This window comes from Amblyomma americanum, chromosome 4 (genome assembly GCF_052857255.1).
Source record: "Amblyomma americanum isolate KBUSLIRL-KWMA chromosome 4, ASM5285725v1, whole genome shotgun sequence".
Classification (NCBI taxonomy): Eukaryota; Metazoa; Arthropoda; class Arachnida; order Ixodida; family Ixodidae; genus Amblyomma; species Amblyomma americanum.
The window spans coordinates 155,898,668-155,925,539 of record NC_135500.1 but is presented as its reverse complement, the minus strand read 5'-3'; the positions used below and the strand labels follow the sequence as shown (position 1 = coordinate 155,925,539).

Sequence of the window (26,872 nt, the reverse complement as noted above, 5' to 3'; positions counted from 1 at the left end):
GCCTATGTAGCTTTTTGCTCCGTCGAAACCACTGATCTCCCTAGTGGAGATTAGTGGTCAAAACGGTCGAAACGTCAAAAGTAGGCCAACTAGGCTATTTGACTACTGCCAACTCCCAACTTTCTGCACTCCGGGGACTGTAGTTCAAGTTGCAGTTACATATGCTCAGCTTTCAACATGTCTGCTGTTGTTGAAAAAGAAGCGTTGACTGACCTCATCAAGCAGCAAGGCGACATTGTGCGAACGCTGAAAGCAGAAAAGGCCCCTAAAGAAAAGGTACGCGTGCAGTTTTGATGTTGCCGCACACGTGTGTCGCGCAGCTTGAGTGAGTACGCTTGAGTGAGTACAATTGTGTTAGTACGTTTATCCTTTGCCGACCAGACACGATTTGTTTTCAGTGTTAATGCTGTCCAGTTAATGCTGTATGCAAATGCTGTGCAAAATTTCAAATTATATTTATTTTCCGAACTCGAGAAATGAATGAATGAATGAATGAATGGATGAGTTGAGATTATTCAGTTAACGGTGTATGAATCAGATTGCGTCATCTTTGTAATAGACCACTTAATTCCTTCTGCACAGAAGCTGTGACATTGTATCGAAAGCTAGGGGCATTGCTACAGTGGATCTAAGCAACTGTGTGCATGTGGGAATCCGGTCAGTGGGGCCAACCCAAAAGTTCTCTCGTCAGAGGACGGGGAAAGACTTACGGCAATTCGCATAACGCGGCAGTTTGTACTCCGAAATCAGCTGTCAGCGCTTACCCGGACCAAGCTTTATGTCTGTGTATTACTTTGTTGCGTACTCTTTTTCCCTGAAGCGATTTGTTAAAAGTTACTTTCCAATCTCGGCCACTTCTATGGTTTAGGATTCTGGCATGCCTGTCCTTAATCAGCTGTTCAGTTACTGTTTTACATTATTATGCCTCTGAAGCCTTAAAAATATTGCGTGAATTGTGGCCACAGTTGTCATGGCAACTCGCGTACAGTATTGCTGTGCACATTAGAGAGCTTGTTGTAAAGTTACTTCGCTAAGCTCACTTTGAAGGCTGATCACTCATTACTTTTTAAGATCTGTCAAGTGTGCCCAGCTAGTTGCAAGCAAATGTGTTGCTCTTGTTTCATCCTTTCCGCCCTCCCAGCCTAGCTGGATGTTCTGAGGGCATCTCCTCCTCTGTTTCCTTCTCTCCCCTGCCCCACTGTTCCTTTGTGCATAACCACTGGTGGCCATGCTACTGCAATGCATGCGATGTCCCTCATGGCAATCCATACGCCTTCTTTCCCGTCGAATGCTGGCAACACAACCACGCTCAATTGCACAGGTAAGAGTTGCTCTTGCAGTAGAGTGGAATGTGTTTCTTTCATGAAAGAAGTAATGTTCACTGAATATCTCTGAAAAAGAGCAACTCTGGCGATTTTTTGGCCGCACTCAGTTTATGGTTGATTTATGTTGGCAACAGCTTTTTGATCAGAGTACGGGACTTCATTTTTTTAAATAGTCCAACAATAATTTTAAATAAGCAAAAATCTTTAAACCAAAACTCCTATGTGTAGCCCAGAGGGCTGCGGCGTTGTGGGATGTCAGGGGTGACGCCACTCATGCCAGGCGATTCGCATGTGCGTGCTACCGTGCTATGCCAAAAGCAAATCGGTGACAGACCAAGCTCAAATCCACGCTTCTTTCTACATCTCCTCCGAAAGTGTGACAGATGACTCTGTAGACACAGCTTTAGTACAAATGACTTGCAGTTTACTGATGACCTGCCACCATGAGAAAGGTCTCATCAGGGCAATTTTAGGCAAGCTCGGTATGTTGCACTTTGATATTACTGCTAAGGTTGAGTCTTCACAATTTAGAAATGAAAGGTGAAGCGAATGTTGTGAGGAAGAGTGGTACGGGAAGGGACAAAAGCACAAGCCAACCCCTAGCCTAGACTGAAGACTGCCCTGCAGAAATGGCAGTGCCAGGCACATGACAAGGTAGGAGAAAAGTAATTGCCTGCACTGTTTCAGAAATATTACAATGGTAACCTGCATGCTGACCGAAAACGAGTTGCGAATGAAGCTAAAACATTAGTTCTATTGAGCTCTTGAAAGCCTTTGCTAGAATTTTTGACACTGTTTATACATGTTGACACATTGGTATAAGTGGCATATTTCGTTAAACAATGTTACTACGAGCATAATGGTGGCTAAATGTTATTGAGTGTGCACACTTGATGTGTTCAGAAAAATAGGAGCAGTAATATTTTATTTGCATTAAGTCAGGTGAGGTATCCTGGGCATGTGTCGGGTCCACTGATATGCAATCGCCTCGGCGCAAGTGAATGTACCATAGCCACAAGTATTTTTCTTCCTGCTTGATACTTGCAGTAATTTATGCAGTCAGGGTTTATTAACTAGACTAAGCCACCTAACGATCTGCTGAACTTACCGCCACTCTATTCCTCTTCATATGAAGCTGCCTTTCGGGGAACGGGCAGCTTAACAGGTGTCATGTAATGGAGCAACATTAGCACAGCGCTCAACCTTGGCAACCTTCTGCAATTTAGTTTCGTGAAACCGAAATCCTCCTTAGAGATGTGCTTTCTTTGCAGCTCTCCCATGTGAAATTTTTCGAGCAAACGCGCTCTCAGAGTTGGGGACCAGTTGAGGTTCCAAACAGCATTAGTTCATTTTTGCAAAGTGCCTTGCTGTCGGGAAATACATGGTAAGGCACTCACTTCGTCGTCTTCGAGTGAACCATGTGTTTCATGACACAGCACCAGTCACCACAGTCACTTGAGGAACCACAACGCATAGACTGTGAGTCTAAGATTACAGCCAAACCCGTGAAACCTGTTCTTTGCCAGGCTGCTGTCTGTTTGCTCTATGCCTGACTGCGCCAGGTGCATTGCCATTTTGCACAAGGTTGGCCGTAAAAATTGCTTGTTTTACAGCATGAATCGGGAGGATGAGAGTCTATCTTTAAATTCCTTTGCTGAAAAACTATATTGTTCTCATGTGTGTCATTTGGCACACACAACCTTGACTTCGAGAACTTATAATATAAATTTCATTGACATTTGTGAACATCAAAAAAAATCGCTGGAGTTGCCCTTTAAAGAATGATGTGTGCTGTAGTAGTTCAGGCCAGCAGGTCTTATTAAGGTTTCATGATAGAAAATTTAAATGGAACAATGTTACTAGTGATGTCTCAGAGTACTCGCATTTTCATTTTGTCCCTGCTATGAAAGTAAGCCACTTTCATTATGCTATACTGTAGTTGGGAAAGCTCTTTTAGACTATGTGCAGCAGTGCATTTGCACAAGATCTGTGTCATACCAGGAGGCCTTTTTATTGAAGTGAGCTGAATAACTTGTGCTACCTTTTGCAGCTTGTTACCCTCAGCAGACACCTCTAACCTTCACTGGTCATTGTATTTTTGAAAAGCATGAAACTTGATGTTGGTTTTGTGGTCTGATTTTGCATGCCAAGATTGCAAAATCTGCTAGGATTGTGCTGATTTCAGAAAGTCGCTTATAAGCCTTCAAGGCAGACTTACAGAATTGGAAAAGAATGCATAGAACAGATACTCTAATTGATTCCAGTCTGCCAAGGCTTATGTGCTGGGGAGCTTTCTTCCTGCTCATAGATGAACTGCTGTCTTGCATTTTTTTTTCTTGCTTGTTCGTGCAATGAAAACATGCCTGATTGGCTTTGGCGTTCCATAACCATGCTGCCATATGTGGGGAGGATAATTAGCAGCCAACCCACTTTGATGTTCGAGAGCCATAATTGAAGTTTTGATCATGAAATGAAAAACAGCATGAAAAAGTTGAAGGCAAGAAGGAACATAGAAATGACAAGATTGGTGCTGTCACTGCTGTCATTGGAAGTGTCATTGCTTGAACACTTTACAGCAAATCCAAAAACATGGGGATACTGCAGAGTGAGGCAGTGCAACAAAGAAACAGCTAACAGGAGGGGCACTAGAACGATGAACAATAATTTCAAGAAGAGAGGAAGCATTTACATCCCAAGTGACAAGAGGTATGATCAAGGCAAAGAGCCAGAAAATGTAAAGACAGCAGATGCACAGAAACATCATTGAAACAGGACCAAAAAATGATCTTTAGTGTGCACTCTTGACAACATAACCTAGTGCTGGCAAAGAAGCCGAAGTCAGTGACACAAAAGAAACCAAGGAGAGGTGGGGGTTAAAAAAATTGAGGCAAATTCAAAGCCATCATAGCTAGAGCAGTGCAAAATATGCTGAGCAAAAGCGAAGAGCAGATTTGAGAAGAAAGCAGTTACAAAGCACACAAAAAAAACTGTTTGAACAAAGCTCTATTTGGTCAAGAAGTAATACAGAATAATTGTCTCAAGTCAGGCATCTTCATTTCAGACCAACACATGAGCTTGGAGAGCCAAAATATTTTCTGAATATGAACTAAGTCAGCACCCTGATGTTTTATCACCCATCTAAATAAAAAGTGATCCTTTGACATAAAGTTACCCGCCGCGGTGGCCCAGTGGTTAGGGTGCTCGGCTACTGATGCGGGGTTCCCGGGTTCGAACCCGACCTCTGCGGCTGTGTTTCGATGGAGGTGAAACACTAAGGTGCCCGTGTGCTGTGCGATGTCAGTGCATGTTAAAGATCCCCAGGTGGTCGAAATTATTCCGGAGCCCTCCATTACAGCACCTCTTTCTTCCTTTCTTCTTTCATTCTCTCCTTTATCCCTTCCCTTACGGTGCCACTCAGGTGTTGGCTGATATGTGAGACAGATACTGCGCTATTTCCTTTCCCCAAAAAAACCAATCCAATTGACATAAAGTTAATGTTTGTGACTGGTGATATGAGACAAGAAGCAAGATACTACAAAAAAGTACTGAGAGAGCTGTTGCAAGAGAACCATGAGCCAGTAGAAATGAATACCAGCAAAGGAGAAGGTGAACAGGACTGGGCACTCTGTGTTCTTATTCGTCCACCTTAAACAACGTGGTACATATTCCCCATCTCTCCTTTTTTTTGTCAGTGCACTGCCAGGTCAGAAATGTCCTGGCAAAAGATGCATTCTGGTAGCCTCAAGAAGTGCGTGGGTCGGTGGGCACTGGGCAGAGCAGCCTGTGGAAAATGAATGTGTCGCTCCAAGCTTTGCCACCACACGGGCAGCCAAGAATCGATAATTCACTAGGCCCAGTCTGTTGTAGCGCATTAGCAGGAGCCCTTGTATAGGGAGCATGCATACAAGGCACAGTGGACGCCATTTTGCCATTCATGCAGCGTGGCAAAAAGCTATGGCGCCTGTCTAATTGGCTTATACAGCCTGCACCATGGAAGCTCTGTGTTGGATGCTAAAATTGCCCTTGTGATGTCACGTGAATACCCCCTATATTTCTTTGTTATCAGCTACAACTGAATGCAGTTCTTTTGCCTGCATCCAGATTGATGAAGAAGTTGCCAAGCTGCTGCAGCTGAAGGCCCAACTGACTGACGATGAACCTCACAAATTTGTCCTCAAGACGGCCAAGGTATGTACATAACTGCTGCCTGGTTTTCCTGGGAGCGTGTGTGGGAGGAGACACCAGTTCACTTCCGGTATTCCTCCTCATCTGCAGCCAATGTGTTTAATACACATGAGTGTAATCAGTTTAATGCAGACAGAGTTGTACGTAACATGCCACAGGTAACTGAGTACTTCTAATCAATTACATTTTCTTGTAATTTTGTAATAATAAATTACTTTTTTCAAATAGTAGCATTCTGGGTAATTCAACTACTTTTTTCTGTAATTGATTACTGGTAATCAGTTACTTTTTTTCCAAAAACAAGTTGTTACCAGCAGTACGGCTTTGAAAACTCAACCTGACGGTAAACACTGGTGCCAGTGGGGTTGCTTCCTTCGTGACGGAAAGAAAATGGACTGGCTACAGAGAAGCATCACACGCAATGACGTTAGGACCACAACCAGGTCACCGCTGTCTTCTCCTGTAGTTCTTGTAGTTCTCGTCCCGAGAAATATCACATGACCACTCTGTAGGGACCCTCCTTCCTGTTAGATGGTGCCGCAACTTACGTCCCACTACACGCAACTTGGAGACTTCCACGCAAAGCACAGAGCAACAATGAAGCACGTTGCTCAGTAGAGAACTAGCATTGAAGCATTGTGCTGCTACTGATGTGCAAGGTGTTCATACGTTATAATACTGCGCTTCCCTCCATCATATACACTCTGAGAGAGTGTTCAGTATCGGTGCTGATTTCTTCAGGGAGAAATTCGGGAAAATTAGCAATCACAAAAAAAAACAACTCCTCTTGAAAATTAACAACATGTAATTAAATATCAAGCAAGCCACAGTGGTTCACTGTTCATTGCAGTCTGAATAAACTTTTGTTATGGCTATAAAAGTTGGAAACAAAATAAACCAATAGTAATCGCTCACTTTTCTATAATTATTCAGTTAATTTTCTGGGGCTGTAATCGACCTCTGTGAGCAGTTACATTTCAGCGGGAGGTACTGTAATTGTGAACGGTTATTTATTTGTTGGGACGTGAACAAGACTGAGTGGAAGTTTTGCAAAAACGGGGTAATTGGGACAGCTGGTAATAGAGAAAATACTGGAATCATGTTGAATGGTAAGTAGCTGAGAACAGGGAAAGGTGCCGCTGGAATGTCGCAGGAATCACTGAGGGCAGGATTTTAGCTAGTGTAGCTAAGGGTGTTTTTTTTTTTTTTTCAGGAGGGAAAGAAGAGGGAACTGTAAACTATACTGAGAGGCTAGAGGCTGCCGGGCTGGGTGATGAATTCTGAACGGGGATTTGGAGATGGTGCATTGATCTTTAGTAAGACTAGCGAACGCATAGTATTCACCATGATACTGTAACGAGAACTCTTGTTCTGCTGCAGTTTGCATTAGTTTTTTTGGAATCACTCTCATTCTGCTTGCAAAGTGCCTTCATTACACATGACCGTCATCTGCATATGAAACGAAGGTGTATGTGCTGGTTTTTGTTTAGCATATGTGCGCAGTGGCATTCTACCAACACAGTTAATCAGAAGCCTAATGGCACGCCTTCAAGCCATGAGAAGAACAGTGAAAGGATGACCGTGACAAAGGGTGACATAAATTAACAGGATTTTGGACGTTCTTGCTCTAGACTAATAAGGCTAGAAGTAATGTTTGAATTCTGCACGGCAACACCTTGAAATGTTTAAAAACATTGAGCGAAACAATTTTGAAGTAACCTTGAAGTAGTGATAGTTGTCACCATTAAAAGATGACCATGCTTAAGGTGGTCACAGGAGAATGTTTAAGAGTGAGTGTAAAAAGCTTAACAGGGGGCTCGGCTGTTCTTTAATTATTGTTGGAATCTTTCCTTCTCGTAAGTTTCTGGTGTTAAACCGGGAACCCTGCCATCTAATCGACCCAGCTATGAGAAAGGGTTTAACTGGGAGGGAGAACCACTGCGCTCTTTACTTGAAATGTCAGTCTGGTGACTTGTGCTGCTGTGAATGTTCATGTGCCTGAAAGAATAAACTGTTTTTATCCTATTCATGATCAACTGTGTGCACCCTCTGACGTGAAATCTTTTTTCTGTGCAGGGCACCAGGGACCACATGCCTGCTCAGATGGCCCTGCGTGAAAAGGTGTTCTCCACCATCATAGCGTGCTTCAAGAGGCATGGAGGAGAGGCCATCGACACTCCTGTCTTTGAGCTCAAGGTAGCAGAGCTGTTTTGAAGGCTGTTTGTGGGCAGAGCGAGATTATAGCTCTGGCATCTTCCATTGTGGCTGTGTCTTGCTCCAACTTGGTTATGTCACCTGTTAGAGGCCCCGTCTGCAAAGGGGACTTGATTGCACAGTATTAAGCATGACCTTCCTGTCCTTGTGAGAGCTTGTACAGCAAAAGCAGGATGAAAATGATGAGGCTGCTCAGCATAGGAGTGGAAGGTCCTGCTTCATACTGCTACTTTGCTAGGCAGCTTTCAAGGAAGAGCTTTCAAGGCTTTGACATTGTGTGCTCCGCTTGAGAGTAACGGGATTCTGCTGTTGTGAGAGGAAACTCACTTGAACAGAAGCATGTTAATTGGGCAAGTCAGCAGTGCCGCTCCTTTTTTTTTTTCTTTAGTTGTGACCGCACAAAATCTCGTGGCGAGCTTATAAAATGCTGTTACATTTACAAAATGAGATTCATGACAGTGATTATGGGAGAAGTTTTTTCTTAGCTCACCAGCTGTGCCTGGCTGATTTGAGCTCATAATAATTACTACAAATCTGTTCGTAAACATGTGTGCCACCTGACGCGGTTCAGAACAGTGCTCGTCATACCTAATATGGTTAAAAATGCTTTCTTAACGATTGGAAAACTAGTTCAAATGGAGAATACTTCGAGAAGAAGTGGTTATTCTTGTGCCAGACAAGCGGACACTAATTTTATGACAGTTTCTGATGCAGTTGCATTGTTGTGCTGACTCGGTATTCATTAATGTAAAGTTATGAAAAGGAACCTGAACTGCAAGATTCTGCCAACATAATGTGCTGATTTTACTGACACCTGTGTTTTTTTTTCCTACCACTTGCTTTCTTCTTGCCTCTTGTTGAGTAAAATACACTGTTTCTGGGTTTTAATGCAGAAAAGTTTAGCCAAGTAAAAGCAGCCATCTATAATAATACAACTGGAACACATGCTTTGAGATGCTGCCTGCAGCTTGCCTATTTGCACGGAGCTTCATGTCTTGTATTTTGGTGGCCTAAAATGATGCGAGATGTAATAGCAGCACTTGCACAGGTTTGCTTACTCTCTGGTGTTGCATTCTCCAAAGTATGTGCATCCACATGTGGGTAATTGCATGTTGCACTTCACAAAATGATGTGCTGGATGTTGTTCTGGACTCGAATTTGTGATCGGCAAATACCGAGCAGTTGGGCCAAAATCAGCCACAACCAGAGCTTATGATCTGTTTTGGCAGGCGAGATCAGGCTGCTCAGATGAGACAACACTATTGAATACCGTAGGTACGCTTTTGCTGCACACTGATAATTTCCTTAACAATGAGAGACCAAATTCATTTATGTTAGGAGTGCAAGATCGTGTAAAGTAAAATTGTGAACCATGTTCACATGTAGCACATTGTCTAACTTCCTCGATCTGAGGTGAATAAAAAGACTCCAGATTCATTACTTTCCAAATATTAGAAAGACGAGGAAACTTTGAACAGTAAAAGGGAAGCTGCAAATCAAATCGAATAACAAGTGCTGCATATTCGATATCTGTTTGAAACATTGAATATTCATGCACCTGTAACGTCTGGAATCATTTTGGCAGATAAGAACAGCTGTGAGCGGATAGCACTAATTGGCTTGTGAGGTTTGGCAATCAGTACATTTAACGGTGGATGATTTTTACTGGGCAGAGTGCCGAAATTTTAAAGGTTTTATGCACATCTAGGTAGCATTTAGATGGAATTTATAGGCTCTTGCATACCCTTGGATCTCTTAGGGGCAGAATTTTTAAAAGGTGCAGACTCTGGAGACAGGTTTTGTTTCCACAGTGAGCCTTGGTGACAACATTACCACACTTTTGGCTTGGCCTGTGAGCTGTTTGCAGACCATGTGCAGAAATGGTAACGCTGAATTTCGCTGCTCAGACTGTTGCTTGTAGGAGAGCTGCTGAAGCGAAATGAGCTGTCCTGTGTGCAGGACACCCTGACAGGCAAGTACGGAGAGGACAGCAAACTCATCTATGACCTGGCCGACCAGGGAGGAGAGATCCTGTCCTTGCGCTACGACCTGACGGTGCCGTTTGCCCGCTTCCTCGCCATGAACAAGATCAGCAATATCAAGCGCTACCAGATTGGCAAAGTGTATCGTCGTGACAACCCGGCCATGACTCGGGGGCGCTACCGAGAGTTCTACCAGTGTGTGAGTGTCTGCTGATGAGCCACAGTCGGCTCTGTGTTCTGTTCACTCTAGCTGCAGTCTTCTTCATTCAGAATTGAGATTGGTTCATTGTCTCCCGCCTTGTCTGTGTTTCTGGAAGCTGCAAGAGGAATCAGCATAGGCTGGCATGGTTTCTGAGGAACTTGGTTCTCCCACACTTAACGTGCTGTTGGGGAATGCAGAAAAAAAGAATGCTGCTGAGTGCTACAAACCATGACAGAAATGTGTGCCATCAGACGGACAACCTAACAGGATCCATGAGGGTGTTTCTGTGTGAACGGGTGTGCATATGCATGCATAGGGAATTAGTTCAGCTTGTTTTAATCATGTTTCTTGACCTTACAACTAACACAAATGAAAAAAATTGTTTAGTATGACACAGTAAAATGCAGTTGTTTTGCCATGCTTTGTTTTAATTTGTGCTGTACCGTTAGAATGAAAACAGAAATAGGAAATTCATTCTTTGTCAACTAGTGTGCATTGTGCATTGAGAGTTGGCTTAGTATTTATGATTTGTCTCAACATTTGAATCTGTGCAGTCCAGGTGTTTGTGCCAAACAAGCACTTAGCTGGAACGGTTTCAACCTTTGCTTGTTGCTAGTGTTGTCTCCCATTCTCTATTTGTCATTACCACCTAGGATAAAGGGCTGTGATGAACATCTTCATGTGGGGCAGAAGTACTGTGCTAGTGTAGTGTAGTAAGAGACCTTAGCATTGGTCATGTGTGGGCATATTTTGCATGGGTCTTCTCGTGGATTTACCCGAGTTTCTACACCTGCTTTTACAATTAATAGTGTGTGCAGTATGTGCATCTTCGTTCAGATACGGCTTAATTAACATCATTATAACAATATGGTTTGAATACAATATGTTATGCGAGATGTTTTCAAGTTCTGAGGTTTCAATTTTTTTGTGTAATCAAACCAAGTGGGTGTTTTCATGAGACATCTAACTCGCATGTTTGGTTGGCATCTTTAATTTTGATAAATGTAACAATGGAGGTGCATCTGGAAAAACACATTCGAATTTGTCGAGAAAAAAACCATTTCTGTTGCTAAAAGGAATCACAAATTTTATGAAATGGAGCACTTTGCAACTAGTGGCTAACATATTTTTCTGTTGATGATTTGAAGAATGTTCGAAGTATTTAGCTGAATTTCTCTGCACACGAACACCTAGCAGACTGGAACTTTCTTTCACAACTGCGTTCTCCGTTAGCAATGTTCATGCCAATTTTCATTTTCTTAGCAAGTGTGCTTTATGTAGACAAACACAATTGATTGGGAGTTTCTAGTGGTGGCATAATTTAAAAATTATTTGTGAAAAAAGGCCGTGTTTGATTTTTTGCCTAGCTGTATACCACTGCACACAAGTTCCAGGTATGGCGTGTTCAGCTTCGGCTAAGGCCGCAGGTGTTAGTGATGCTTAGTATTCACATGTTGCTCCTTCCCTTATGGCTCCAAGATGTTGCATATGTGTTTGGTTGTGATGAAAGGTAAAATGCATTGCTTTCGCTGCATATGGCAAAATATTTAGCCACGTGAACTGCTGGGAGGCTTAGGTGGGAAAGCAGAAAAGAAGGGAGGGAAAGTGCATAGAGCAAGATACCGCATTTGTGGAACATGGGGAAAGCCATCTGCAGTTTTCAGCAAAACCATGCTTTGGCCTAGGCCACTCCATGGGCCCGATTTGTGCTTTTGGCCATGGTGTGACAATGCATCAAATGCCTGTACACTGCTGACACTTCTTGATTTGGAGAATGCAGCAGTTCTGTCCCACTTATAATTCCTTCTTACTATTTCCCATGCATCGTTGGCTCAAATGACACCATGTCCGTGCTGTTGTCGAGATCTACCAGGAGCCATCATGTTGTAATGCTCTTGTGGGGTAGTTCCAGAATTCGCTGCAATGAGGGGCTTTATCCTAAAAAAATAAAGAAAAAATGGCAAGCCAGTGGTCAAATGCTGCATTATTGTCTAATTGTTAGCACGTGCACACGAGTGCAGTTCACTGGAGAGTCCGTCTGCTGTTCTGACTGCTGTGGTGCAACCTTCAGTCTGACACCAATTTCTTAGTTAAGCTGGCTTAGTTTGGGAGTGCTGTGTTAAATTCTTGATCTTTTTGAAACTGCTTTGTGTTAATACAGTATTTGCTTTTTACAGGACTTTGACATTGCTGGACAGTACGACTCGATGTTGCCTGATGTCGAGTGTGTGAGAATCCTGGCCGAGATTCTTCAGGGCCTTGGGTTCAACAGCTTTGCGATAAAGGTAAGTGCATTGTTCACATTACAGGATGTCTTGTCAATGTGTGACAAAGCTTTGGTAGAAATACCATGCCGAGAATTGCAAATGTTTCTTACGGCTGTAGGTCAATCACCGTGATATCCTCAATGGAATGTTCGAGTACTGTGGTGTGCCTGCAGACAGTTTCAAGACCATCTGTTCCGCAGTTGACAAGCTTGACAAAGTGAGTGAAGAGCTTTTGCTTGGCCTTCCACTGAAGGGTGCATGATAAGGGTGCCTAGAGTACTTAAGTGTGAGTTTGGTGAAAAAAGACACTTGAGCTAGTAAAGGAAATTTTCTGCTGCTTGAGTAGGATTACAACTGCTTGTCTGAATGCCATAAAAATTTTCAGTGCTGGTTGATGAGTACGCGTTTTGCTTATCTGTAGGGTTCTATCGTGAAATAATTGTGAAATAGTTATGCTCTTATAATTTAAAAAAATGGAAAGTAGTTAATTGCACTCTTCAAAATGCATTAAGCATCTGCATATAATGCTATGCAAAGGCAATTCGGAAAATTTTCATAATAAATTTCCTTTTTTCTCAAGAAAAAACAACTGTTTTACCTGGAGCACTTTGTTTGTTTTCCGGGAACATTCAAAAAACTTTCAGACCATTTGCTGTCCTGGTGTGCATTTTGTAGGTTTGTCGCGAAAAAGCGACAACAGGCATCGAGTGAAAAACATCCAAATATTGAGCAACCTTTGCTTGCTGCAGTGCTTAATTTTACTGATAAAAATCTGCATCTCACATTATGTTGAAACTTATGGGTCAGTTTTTATTCTTGTTAATGCAAAAGTGAACCTTCATTTTACACATATTAACACCAGCTGGTCTTTGCAAATTGGTATCTTGCAGTGCTGCCATCTTTTGCTTGCTATGGGGCAGTGTCCTATGCTGTGCTTGCAAATTTCAATATTGAAGTCGAGGGTTCGGTGGAATCCCGTCTGGCAAGGAAAATTTATACCTACTTGTCAATAACATACACTCGCCAAAGATGTGAAACAAAAATGGATTGACGTTTCGATGCCCGTACGGGTGCCTTGATCATATTGAAGTGAAGGACGGGAAGAGAGCTATATATGGGCATTTTTTTTAAAAGAGCGGAGGTATATATTAGAGATTTCTACGGGTCCGGTTATTTGTATCTTGTGTTGATTGAATGTACAGTAATTCCATGAGCAAGCGTTTTGGCAATGATTTTTCCTTTGCAATCAAACGTGGCGCGTCCCAGTCGATGGCATGGCCACCGGCACCTGACAACGCCTAGACTGAGATGTCCATTTTGGTCAAATAAAGAATGAAAAACCATGTGTGGCACCTCATATGATGGCACTGGAGCCAGTCTTGACACGAGTTTTATTTTTAGTTAGGGAGAGCTCTTCAATTGTGGGATATTTGCGTTGGCATTTTGGCCATTGGATGTTACTAAATGTGTGCAGACACTCTTGGCGAGACGTTTTTGTGTCTTGTGTGGGTTGGGAAACATGCGTCTTGCTTGCTGTACTACAAGTAAGGCGAAATGGTGTTTGCTTTCTCTGGGATTTGCGCAAAATTCACAAGCCACAGGCTGATTAAACACTGTATCCCTTTTTGCACCACAGATTAGCATGAAAATTTGTGTGCATGCAGTTCATTAGGCATGGAATAAAAAGCAGTGCAATATGAGAACAAACTTTTTTCTTTCTTGCCCAAAATGGGTTAATTTGGTAGAGTACAGTTAACATATTGGGCTCTCTTTGGACTTCGTGGTGCAAGGATGTCCAAGGCAAATTGGACCTGGGTTCTTCTGCTTGTGTCACTCATTAGCAGATAGCACTTTATTTCTTTGAAAACATACTTTGCCAAACCCTGTACCCAGCAAATGGCAAGACAGTACTTCCGTGATTTATCCGAGTTGTTTAAGTATTTTGAGGGGGGAGTGTAATTCTTTTTTCCTTTTTTCAGTTGCCCTGGGAGGATGTCCGAAAGGAAATGGTTCTCGAAAAAGGGTTGGCAGAGCAAGTGGCTGACAGGATCAGCCAGTTTGTTGTCAAAAAAGGTGCATTCTCTGTTCTTTGTTTTAGGTTTTCTTCTAGGTCATGTTAAGATTTTTTTTTTGTTCGAACGGGGGGGGGGGGGGGGGGGGGGGGTGAAGGGGCCAGGTTGTTGGTTCATGTTAAACTTTGTGCAAAGGATAGGACAAGCACTGAACTTTCATTTGAACATTTATTTGATGAACCAAGAAGTTTATGCTCACACTACAAGTACAGTACTGCTATTCCAGTCATTGGCCCCATGGATATCATGCAGGTAGAGCACTCAATTTGAGTAGCACTACTATTGCTATTTATGCGAAACTTTGTAACATTATGCTCTTTATGCTCTTTTTCTTTCCAAAGCTGCCAGCACACACCCTAAACACTGTGTTGTTCATTTGAAAGGCAACCAAATTTCTCTGGAATGTTTGTAGCCATATGAAACCATTTCTGTAATGTTTGAGATTGCTGTAGGTGTTATGGGCACCTTATGTCGAAAGTTTATCATCACTTTTAAATTGAGTGCACCGATAACAGTGGCCATCCTGTTTGTCGCCAACGGTCAGGACCACCTGCTGCTATATTGCCGCCCCCGAGTTGCTTTCTGTTTGAGATCACAAGTTAGCCCCGTAAACAGTTTTCGAGTTAGTTGCAAGACAAAAAAATAGAAAGCCTTAGGAGGAACAAGCTGCTTAGAAATTATTCTTGAGGAAAATGGCCATAATCGTAACTCATCAAAATTTTGTTGCCACTGTCAACATGCCATCACTCACCTCTTTTATCATAGTTCTGCCTTTTCTGGTTGTGGAATGGATTACGGATTATGCATGCATAATTGCTATAAGGAGTCAATGAAAAGTTCAGTGCATGTTTTGTGTGTTCTCTCATGTCTTTCTCTAGCTCTGTGCTTAATCTGTCAGAAAGGCAGGGAGGTTTGTCTGGATTTGCAGTGCAGTTACAGGGCTGGTGGGTGTTCTGTGTGGGGGTGCCTTATAAGGTGAAGAGACGCACCAGGAGTTCGCACATGAGACATAATTTTGTACAGCTACGATTCACGGAGCACAAAACAGAAAGAACGCACCAAAATAAAAGTCCTAATTATAATACAATTCCTGATGGAGAGCAGCAAAACAATCCAGAAGACCATAGCTCACGAAGAGCAGGTTCTCGAGCTCCTGACACACCATGACATGTTGTTGAGACAAGCCATTACCCTTCTAGTGCTGTACTTGATGCTAAAGGCATCAGGTCTATGCAAGGTCAGTAGTAGATCACCTTGTGCGTTTTGTCTCGGTTGGCTTGGAGGGTACGAAAGCAGCAAGTCAGTGTGCTGACATCTTGTAAATGTCAACACAGGACCCTTGTTGCATTGATGGGGGTATGCCACGGACAACAGCAGGACTGGAGCAGTAGGCGGTGTTGTCACACCCAGTCGTTGGGCTTTGGGTGGTGGCAATGAAACTTGCCTACTGCCTTGCTCCGCTGAGCTTAGCAGCATTCTGTCCCTTTTGTTGTTTGCCCCTTCAGACGTGGCACATACTCACAGGGGGGTATTGGCCAGGGTTTAGGGAGGAATGGCGAAGAAAATGACTGAAGTGATTGCAGTGTAAAAGGGTGAATTAAGCATATATGAACGAGAGTGAAATGAAGGAGAAAAAAGAAGATCACAGAATAGATGTACCTATTATTGCTTCCTCTTCTACCCCACTTCATCTTCGTCTTAAATCTTTGTCATCCTCTTCTTAACACATTTTACAAGTGTTTTTTGCTAATCCTCTTAAGCTACTATTTCACCTTTTCTCTTTTTCCCTCATCTTCTTATTTTGGACCAATTCTGACCTTTCACTCGCGACATTAATGCAAGTCAGTGTGTCTTGGGGTATCTGAAAGTCGGTGGTCACCAAAGTGAATGGGAGAAATGGCTGTGGGTGTGTGAGTGCGTATTTACGTGCGCATGTTTGGCGAACTCGCTATGTTAACAAATTGTTTCATCCGGTGTGTCTGGATTTAGTGACTCAGCATATGGCACGGGGCTTGTTGGATTGTTGCACAAGTGATCAATGCACTTCCATGCAGAATGAGATCATGTTGCACCTTCTAGTTTGCTTTAGACAGAGAACTGTCACCTTTCTTTTGCAATCTTTTGATAAGAAATGCAAATCCACTTCCCCACAGTGCTTACACGACCAACAGTGATCGTGAGATGATGTGACACCCTTTTTTTTTTTTTTTGTCTCCCACATGTGGGCATGACCTGCCTTATTTAGAGGACAAGAGCTGTTGTGTGTGTGACACTTTGCTTCTGTAATAAAAACTGCAGCCATGCAATGCAGGGCTGCTCTGCCGTTTTTGTGTTCACTGTAACAGAGTTTCATGTTCTCTGTTCTTCAGTCGTTCTGGGCCTAAAGCACGATGTCAAGTCACTTTTTGTTTCAAGTGGGCTCAACGTTATTAAAGGCCTTTTTGGCAAGTCATTGTAGGGAGGCAGAAGCACACCTGCACCAAGCAACAGGCACTTGGTTGGTGTCTGGCTTGGTAGACTGATGTCACCATGGGAACTGAAAATTTCACACTGTGACAGTGCCTGTGTACTGGTCTAGCAACTGCTCTAAGGCCTGCATAATAAAGTATTGTGCATTTTATGCTTGGTCTGCCTCAGGTGGCCGGGAACTGGTCACCGCTCTGCTGTCGGATGACTTGGCCACAAATGCTTCTGTCAAGAGAGGTCTGGACGAGATGCAGCTGTTTTTCGACTACTGTGACCTGTATGGAATCGCCAGCAAGGTCAGGATACTGCTTATCTCATCTGCCCGTTTTCGAGGCAAACTTTTTTTTAAACAATACTCTTATTGCAGGTTCTCTTTCCTGCCCTGATCCTTTCCATCAAGTTGCTAAGCTGTGTGATATTTCATATCTAGGTATTCAGGGTTGGACACTTCCAAGAGCTCAGTTGAGGTAGTTTGTTAGGCAAACACTGCATTAGTAACATCTCGCAGATTACCCAGACACCATTACTGCTTCTGGCTTGCTGAAGAATATTTTTCAAGATTGAATTCAATAATTGCAGGCAATTCATAAATGGAATCATCGCTTGCATCTCGCTGTTTTAACTATTCAGTGTACTTAAGAGAGTTTTTTCAGTAATGTTTATGATGTCATTAAAGCAACATGCAAAGCATCATCTCCAGCCACACAGCCAAGTTTTCAGTGTTTAGATTTTTTTGCTCAATGTATAAAAAAAAAACATAGCTTGTCAAGGAGAAGGGGATGCTAAGGAATATGCATACTAGCCTTTTACTGAACAGAACAGAACAGGATGTATATATGCATATTAAATTAGAACAGTGGTAAGGACAGAGGACAGTGAGGGAGAGGCAATTGGTGTGGACTCTGATCTCCGTTTTATTGGGAAAATGCGATGACTATATTTAAGGATCAAAAAACCTAGGATTTTAAATAGTGGACATCACAAATGGAAGGCTCTGAAGAGAAGAATAAGCTGGCCAAAAGTAACAAAAGATCATTCTTCCTGCAAATGTGCAATCCCTTTTCCAATCAGTGCCATAAAATGGCTAGAACAGGTGACATTACTTCTGACACCGACACTTTGGTACGGACGCACACAGAAATCAAGGCTATAGCCATCTTTGCACTGAGTGGAAGAGTGTTTCTACATCTGCAGTCTGGATGCTCCTTTGCTGCTTTTAACTATTTCCTTACCATGGGAAAAATGGTGGTTCTCACAGGTTGCTTTCATTATTTTTTTATTGCAAATGATACGTTAGCATGCAACACATCAAAATGAAGGTTAATGAATATATACTTTCTTATAATATCCTCTTAATATAAAGGTTTTAGGCTCTAATTTGCAATATTAATTTGTGAAATTAAAATTAGTTGAAAATTATCAGAAATATAACAGTAGGCTACAGCATTAAAAAAAACATTTATTTTATAGTCGACTATAGCTGGAAGTTGTGTTGTCCCTAGTTTATAAACAACAGAATATTAACAAAAATGTGTTTACTGCTGTATACAAAGGTCTATTTCTTGAAGGTATTATACAGCGCTTTTTCTTTTTTTTTGATTACTAGAAAAATTGTAAATAGAAGCTAAAATAACTCTGCTTGTGATTGATAGACATAAATGATAATTGTGGAATTGTAATATATAGGAAAAATACAAAATACAAAAATTTGTGTCCATGAGAGCAAAACTTCCAATCTAGTTGCATGTGTTTATCATACAAGAAAAAAAAAATGGCTAGAGGATATATGGTACACAAGGTATTTCAAATAATGGTAAGCAACAGCTATGCATAAAAATGAAGATTTAACTTCAGAATTTTGCTGCCCAAGACTTGCATGTCACTGAATGAATATTCCTTGATGTGAAACATGCACAAACGTGTAACATGAACAGAACACTGCAAAACCACCACTTATATATTATCTTGGGAAAGGCAAGTGACCCATGCTTGAAAGGTGTGGTAACGTTTCAGTTTATTTCAGCTTATTTAAAGGTTTCAAGGTTATGAAACTGTCAGAGGGATCTCTTGTACAGAATTTGATAAAAATTAATTAGAAGGCAGAAGCAACACAATGTTAAAAAAAAAGAAAACCTCAAAATGCAGTGTTATTGTTTAATATCAAATAACAGGATTGTTTTGAAGCTAACAACTATGTGAAAGTAAATGCAAAAAAAAAAATGTCTTATGAACAAGAACAGTGAAAATAGGCTAATGCTGATACTTACCTTGCCAGCCTTTTATCTCTGTGGTATCCTGGATTTTATTTTGTTTTCTCTTTCTTTTAATGATAGGTACCTCGAATTTTTTCCAATAAAGGTCACCTGTGTTCATGTTTTTCTTTGTCCTCTTTCTTTACGTTGTTCCATTCCAAGATGTTCGACCATCAGCTTGCCGAGATTTCCGTCCCACTTCAGTATATTTCTGAATTTTGATTACAAGAAAAATTATAAATAGAATCTAAATTTACTCTGCTTGCGGTTGATAAACATATAAATGATGTAATGATGTAAATGATATAAACATATAAATGATGTAATGCAGTTATCAACTGAGGATGTTCGGAAAAACCTCCAGAATTGATCTATAAGCACCTTCTTTTCTTTTACGTCTGCAAATCTTCAAGTAAAGAAAAACAGGAGTTTGTCTGCACTTGGCTGTAACTTCTCTTTTGCATGTTAGAGGCAGCCTCTCTCTTGGGAGATTTTTTCTGACTGAACTACACTTTGGTGGACACCCTAGCATGTTGCGGCTGTCGTGCTGTTCTTGCCAAACTTTATGGCCGGCTCTGGCAGGCACAGTGGCTACTCAAGAAGTGCCACTAGCTTTTTCATGGGTTGTTTTCCATGGGCAGACATGAACACTCAAAACCAGAAAAGCTGCTCTTGTGGTTGGTTTTATTTTCCTTCTTTGAGTGTTGCATTTAATCATAGTAGTGCATGGAGAAAAAATAGGTGGTGGTGTATTAGTAAACTGGAATATGTAAGCTGTGTGCGGCTGTATCGCCATTTTATTTGCTTTCGGTTTTCTTGTAAGTGGTGCTCCCTGACAGCATGTTTTTTTTTTTTGTGCTTGCATGTGTGAGGAAGGTGGGGAGCTTGTTCAGTGGGCATTAGAAAAATGTGAGCTGTCTTTTGTGGTCTAGGTGTCCTTTGATCTGAGTCTTGCTCGGGGCTTGGACTACTACACAGGCATCATTTTTGAAGCTGTTCTCACAGGTGAGATTTCCTTCTGACAAACATTTTGAGCAAGGAAACATGGAACTTGCTGCTTCTGTGATCATCCTGGTATCTAAGTTCAACCTTTAAAAATGATGTCGTCCTGAGTATTTTTATCGGCCTAAGCATAAGTCTGTGCATTAAGGTGACTTGGGCAATGTAGTTAGTGCCTGTGTGTGGAAAGTTGCTCTTTAGTTGAAGTATAACCTTTGTGGCTTTAGCGTGAGATTCTAATTCTGTAGTATCCCAATGATACAATCACAGTTGATATGAATTTGTAAAATTCTCTGGTAGGAATGTATTTTGTATAATGTGCAGAATTTTGGATGTGCCAAACACTCTTCCGTGCAACTACAGATGATATGAATGCGTGAGCAGTGACTGTACCCTTGAGTACTAAGCACTGCCCACACATCACCGGTGCTGTTATTGCCAGCCGTGCGGTATGCACTGGCAGTGAGCGGTGGCACGCCTGGCAAAATGGCAATGGTGAAAGATGAAAGACAGAGATGGAAGAGGAACAGTAAGCTGATTGGTCTGTAGATTTTCAAGTCTCTAACATCACCTTTCTTGTGGATTATCACAATGTTACTATTCTTCCATGCTTTCGGATCGCCCAAAGTCCAGATGCATTGCGTACACAATGTGACAAGTTTCTCGTGCACATTCCATCATCCTTCTACAAATCTAGTTCTTACTTGCCAATTTCCCGTTGTAATGCTTGTAACGCTGCTATCGTTACTCCCTCCTTTGGTTACTCCCAGAGCGTCCATTTCCTCGGCATCACATCCTCTGTCCTTAGTTTCACGATTATATCGGCTGTTGTGTTGTGTGGAGCCGTATGTAATTTTCCTGCTACTTGAAGTGGTAGGTAGGTGGGTTTATGCCCTAAATGGCATAAACTCTCAAAAAGTGAACAGAAGCTGCGGCACAACAATGGGGGCACTGTAGCAGTAGTACTAAGACCATGGTTGAGCCTAGTGTACCCAGTGTTGCAGGACTAAATATTGGCTGATGGGGTGCTGTTGTTGTGCCTGCAGATGAGAACCAGCCTGGAGAGGCAGTGGGCAGTGTGGCGGCAGGGGGCCGCTATGACAACCTCGTTGGCATGTTCGATGCCAAGGGCCGGGCTGTCCCTTGTGTTGGCATCAGTGTTGGCGTTGAGCGCATCTTCACCCTGCTGGAAGCAAAGGCGCTGGTGGGTGCACTTCTCGGTACTTCCATTTAACTACATTAGCAAGGCCAGGTGTAGCACATGATGTGGCGTTGGCTAGGTAGTTTTTCTTACTGGCGACAGCCAGGTTTAGAGATGTCAGAAGGCATAAAAACCGGGCATGTGGCGTACGTGTCCGGCCACAGTTTATGCATATACGAGATTCTAAGAGTCAGCCACGGTGTGTGTATGGTTCGACGACAAAAAGAACGGTGTCATGTAAGTAGCACAGCACATGGCTGGCCAGGAGAGAGAAAAGGTTGGAAGTGAGGGTTGCATAAAATCACAAAGAAAAGGGATAGTGTCTCATGTTCATTTTGCTCCCATTCTCTTTGCAACGGCATGTGGCACTGGAAAACAAAAAAATACTTCATAACAATGCCCCTGCTTGGTGCACAGCAAAGGGTCAGTGGAGGGCTTAGAAGTTTGGAGTGGCAGGATCAACATACACAGTCACATTCACTAACTTGATATTGCTTTGTATTTCACAGTCCACTAGGAAATGCCCTGTTTTGTTGGATAGGTACACCCAGTGCCGCATGCATTCTACTTGGTAATAAAGCACTTGAATTAGTGTTGCTGGATGGGCTCTGGCAAACACACACAGTGAACGCATTTTGATGAAGATGATTTTTAAAACACGTTAGCTCAGCTGTTGCCAGTGGATTGATTTGGAAGTAGGGCGAAAAATCCTAGTACCGTATTTACAATGAACGCACGTTTTTTCCCAGAAAATTCTCTGAAAATTTGCGGGGTGCATTCGTTATGTAAGCCAAAATGTTGAGAAAAAAAATTTGCAGAAGTAAAAACAGAACAAAAAGTAGGCTGGTTGAATAAGTACCTAATCTGGCTCAGTTCACAGTCTAAATAAAGCAAAACCTGCTCTTCAGCACTGTTTTTGCTCTTGAGAGCATAAACAACTTTTATCATTTGACACGCATAACTTGCATAGTGGTCCATAATGCTCCTCAAAGAAAGCACAGCCAGAGTACAGTCATGAAGCCCAAGTGCAACAAAATGTTACAATCAGTCCATGGGTTCCTTGTGCAACATACTTACTGTTTTTCGTGTAGGGTGCAGTATAGTAGTCTTGACATGCAATAGATGACTCTTTGGCTTGGTGTTCAAAAAATGATGCTTGCTAGTATTCACTATTATCAGCATCAGCAGAGTGCACACCAAAATAGAGGCGTTAATTACGTGAGGAAAAAAAAATTGCATGTTCCGACTGCCAGTGTAGGGAATTTGTTCGTTGTGTGAGTGCTTCTCTATAATGCATGTAGGTACAGTAGGCCTTTTTTAATTGAGTAAGACCACCGCTACTTTTTTGTGTTTGAAAAAAGAACAGAAACAGCCTTGTTCCTCGAGTGTAAAAAAATGCTCTCCTTCATGTTCAAATGGGCTGTGTAACATTATTGCATACCCTCGGTGCACAGTCACGCTCATTCAGCATTTTTTGTACCATCCCTTGTTCAACCGACTCGTACCATGGATATGACAGGTTTGTTTCACTGAAACACACTTGCAAATGTTTCAGTGTGTGTGAAGTTGTCCACTGGTGTTTCCTCATCACAGGAAAGAATGCGCATTTATAAATGCGCTGCCTGGACGGTAATAACATCATATGGGTATGTTGTGCGGCATGGAAATCTTGAATGATAGATATCTTCCTGGGCCCTACAAGGCCTACCGGTGGCAGCACCTGCCATCGCAGGGCAGTGGCGCATCACTTAACCGCAGCAACACTGCACCAGGAGTGGTGTGAGGACTCCCAGCGATCTATGAATTTAAAATAGACTGACCAATTCCGCATTTATGAGCATTAGCCCATTAACGCTATCGCGTCATACCCTTAAGGCGGAGCTTTAATGTCTGCTCGTTTTTCGCAGTAGAGCAGTATTTTTGATTTCCTGTTAGCTACCATACATGTTACATAAGTGATTGCTTTACTTCAAACAAAGAACAATTTTAAGAGTGAGATTCTGCTTCCACAAAGTTCCTTCTCAGTCTTGTGATCTCCATTGCACATTTTGCGGTCGCATATTTATTCTTGCTCTTCTGAGTAAAAGCGAACTGTGCTGTCATTATCAGAACCTAGAAGCTGCTGGATAAGCTCTGTTCAGAGAAAGATGGTCAAAGCAAAATCAGTTGAGAAGTTCAGGCATAGTATGGCTTCTCCAGTGTAAAGGTGAAGCCAAGACCCGCACCCGACATGTTTTTATGGAGAAAGTTTAGCATATTTTGCTATCAGAGGCAATGAATCTCTGTAAAATGGTGCGAAAAGCCTGCAAATGACCAGTGCTGCATTTATGCGAATCGCACACTGCTTCTGCAAGATTGAGGGGAAACATTTTGCACAAGTAGTGCTTGCAGCGCAGTTGGGCAAGCATGCACAGCTTGAAGATGTGAATCAATCAACGTCAGGATTGAAATTATTGATCACTGGTAATTTAGTTCAATCGGCACAGTAAAGAAAGAGCTAAGGACTATTAAACAGTGCTTGGTGTGACTCGGGATAAATCAACAGTAATAGTAGTTATCATGTGGCTGTATATATCTGCAGTGGCGATCTGATTTGCTTATGGTTTCACCAGGCAGAGGAGACCAAGCTGCGGACAAATGAAACGGAGGTGTTTGTTGCCTCAGCACAAAAGCAGCTGGTTCGTGAAAGAATGAAGATCTGTGCTGACCTCTGGGACCATGGGCTGAAGGTAAGTGCCGGTGAGCGTTTTAGGAGCAGGCAAATGGAGCAAAGGGATACATGCAACTCGGACTTTGTTTTTTGTGCTTGTCATAAAAGATGCTTTGTAGCGGAAAAGGATGAAAGGAAGCTTGCGAGCTCTGATCCGTGGCTCTGCGCCTCCATGGCTCCTATCCTTTGACTAATTTTATCTTTGTTCCTTTTTCTCGTATTTTGTGCAAAATTACCTTTTGGTTCCCATCCTGTGCATTTTTATTGGTGTTGTTCACCTTAGGTACCTCAGTTATGCAGGGTGGGGCAAATTTTTGGCCTCAGTTGATAAAAAGCTGTTCCCATAGTGCGTGACCCAGTTGAAAACTGGGAGTCGAAGCGAGGAAGGCATTGGACTTAAAAGTGGCAAAGTTGCAAGCTGGGCACAGGTGGCTCTGTAATTCCTGTAATGCATGGTCCCATGGGGTGGGCCACATTTCTGCAGGGGGGGGGGGGGCTTGCCAAAAGCAGCAGACCACGAATAAAAATCCCACAAGGAAAAAAAATGAGGGACGGAGAAAGGAAACAAACAAAAGGCTTGAACTAGAAATATTTATACAATGCATCTCCTTTTGTGAGGCCTGTGGTACTGCTTTGGGCTGCATTGTGTTACTGTACGCCTAGCTTACAGGTGTCATTTTTGCCACAAGCTACAACATTTGGAAAAAAGTTTATTTTGGATGTTTCCACTTGTGCTTGAAATGTGCACTGTGGTAGAATCTATTTTGTGAACCACCAGTGCATGTAAGAACAATTTGCCTGCACTGGTTGCGGTAGTTGCTTCCCCTGTAGAAGTCCGAGTTCATGATGTGCATGTTAAGTTTGGATTCTTCCATTATGTCAGCTTTGATGGTCCAATGCCACTTTCACACTTTCAGTAGGTTTTTTTATTTTTTCCTAAGAGGCTGAGTGTCTTCTCAAAGAATGGAACTTTGCGTAACAGAAGTGGATGGGAGATCTGCTGCCCCATTGACATGCGTGTGAACGTCTCTCCTTTTAGTGCTGAATTCTGCAAGAATACAGACCAACTGGCATAGAAGTGACCAAGCAAGCAAGCCTATAATTTGAGGTGCTTCCCAAACCAGCTTGGGATGGTTTTTGTTTTTTGGAACTTTGTTTCAAAATGGCAGAAGTAATTGCCCCTTTTTTCAGGTTAAAAATGGGAGCACAGATCCGTTAGTTCTGCAGGCAGTGGCTGTGAGTGGCCCCTCGCTTTTGGTGGTGCAGGTGGAGCACTCGTACAAGCTGAACCCTAAGCTGCTGGCACAGCTCCAGTACTGTGAAGAGCGCTCCATTCCCTTGGCGGTCATCATTGGCGAATCAGAGTTGCAGAAGGGTGTGGTCAAACTGCGCAAGGTGGTCACCAGGGAGGAGGTAGGTGCCGCCTGCATTCTGTTGTCATGGAACTGGCAGAAAAGTGGCCCTGGCAGGAAGAGTTTTTCAAAGCTCTAATGATCTCTTGTTTCACTGGAATGGCCAATTATTTAAGGTCACGAACATGCACGACTGATGGAAGGCAACCGAGCTACTCTCGGAAGACATTGAGAAAGTTAGCCACTAGAGACCACTTCGTTATATCAGTTATACTTATGAAAGTGGGAGATAAGTTTACCCTTTATCTTTTGTTACCGAAGGACAGCTGCTTTTGGTTATGATATGCTTAGTGTAGTTTGCTTTGCCCAGCATCACCAGGTGTATGAAACTGCCATGCTATTTTGAACGTTAGTGCTTTTACAGCTGAATTTGTGCTCCCCCATCACATGATATGAAGTAATTAGCTGTATACAATATAAATCAAATTCATAGTTTTCTGTGGCTGGCATGCTTTTAATGCACTCTGCACATATTACCGTAAAAGATGAAAAGTCATGAAATTGTTTTTAGCCTTCTGCGGCCCTACAGACGAAACATCCGACTGGCGACTAGGAACGCTGCTGTTTCTGCTTGCTTATAGCTACCGGGAACTGGCGCACCCGCTGTTTTCTGCACTGAATGCGGCTCAGTCATAGGTGTTACTTTTAATTTTGCTGCCAGGGCCCATTTCATTGTTTTCACCCCATCGAATGTGGCTTTGTTCAAATATTCAGTGTTTGAGGGTGCTGCTGTCGTGGTCTGTTGAGCGCATGGTCATGTGGGATATTTTCATTTTTCGTGCGCTTTCTTTTCAAATAGGAAAAAAAAACTCCTGAATTAAGACTTTTATTGTACGCTCTACATTTTGGCACCAGAATTTTAACCAGATATTCTATAGATAAATAGTTACTTCTTTTCAATTGACCAAAACACAAAACCACTTCAACTACATACAATGGTCAACAGCATGGTTGAAGCTGCCGCCACCTATCTTGCCTTGGTATGTTTTTAATCTTTGGCCAAATGTAGCTTGGATACCTGGTACGTGCTACCATGTGTTTTGCTTTTTAGTATTTAAATAAATGTGTGTTTTCTGTACAGTAGCATCCAATTTTTGGCTTGTGCACAAAATTTGAGTTTTGATGCACCTTTTTCTTACCTTACTAAGGTGCAGAAAGAAAGGGCAAGCAAGACAATGATTTCATAAAAAAAATGCATATTCTCATGTTTTTGGCCTGCTAGTACTTGCACTGGCTGCATTTGGAACAAAACCTGAAAGGTGGGCATTTTCATTTCAGTTTGAAGTCCCTCGTGACAAGCTGGCCACTGAGATCAGGAACTATCTGAAGAACATGAGCAGCCAGCAGGTCAGGGCGTGACAGACATACTTCCATTTCTGTCTCCATGCACTGTACCCCCAGCAAGTAATTTATTTTTTCAACTTTGGCTGTTGAGGCCAGAAAAACGGGTGGCAGTAGGTATTCAAATAAACGCTCTTTTTATTACTAGCATGTTTTTGGCCTTTGTGTTTTCACGCTCTTTTCTTTCACATCAAAAATGTCTGACAAAAACAATTATGTGCCCGACTTCTGGGCATGTAAATAT

General features: G+C 42.3%; 1 protein-coding gene across 2 annotated transcripts; it reads left to right on the top strand.

Annotated features, from left to right (window-relative positions):
* HisRS (histidine--tRNA ligase) lies at positions 1-26,778 on the top strand. Of its 2 annotated transcripts, none has more exons than XM_077662081.1 (13): positions 1-276; positions 5,427-5,513; positions 7,587-7,706; positions 9,684-9,905; positions 12,086-12,193; positions 12,294-12,392; positions 14,155-14,248; positions 16,885-17,009; positions 19,898-19,970; positions 21,011-21,168; positions 23,778-23,894; positions 25,142-25,288; positions 26,566-26,778. In XM_077662081.1, the coding sequence occupies exons 1-13, from the start codon at positions 178-180 to the stop codon at positions 26,644-26,646; spliced, it is 1,530 nt and encodes a 509-aa protein (XP_077518207.1). In that variant the 5' UTR covers positions 1-177; the 3' UTR covers positions 26,647-26,778. The 2 variants fall into 2 exon arrangements, with proteins under 2 accessions (XP_077518207.1, XP_077518208.1); XM_077662082.1 differs by lacking the exon at positions 1-276 and adding an exon at positions 1,142-1,321.
* The last annotated feature ends 94 nt before the right edge of the window (positions 26,779-26,872 follow it).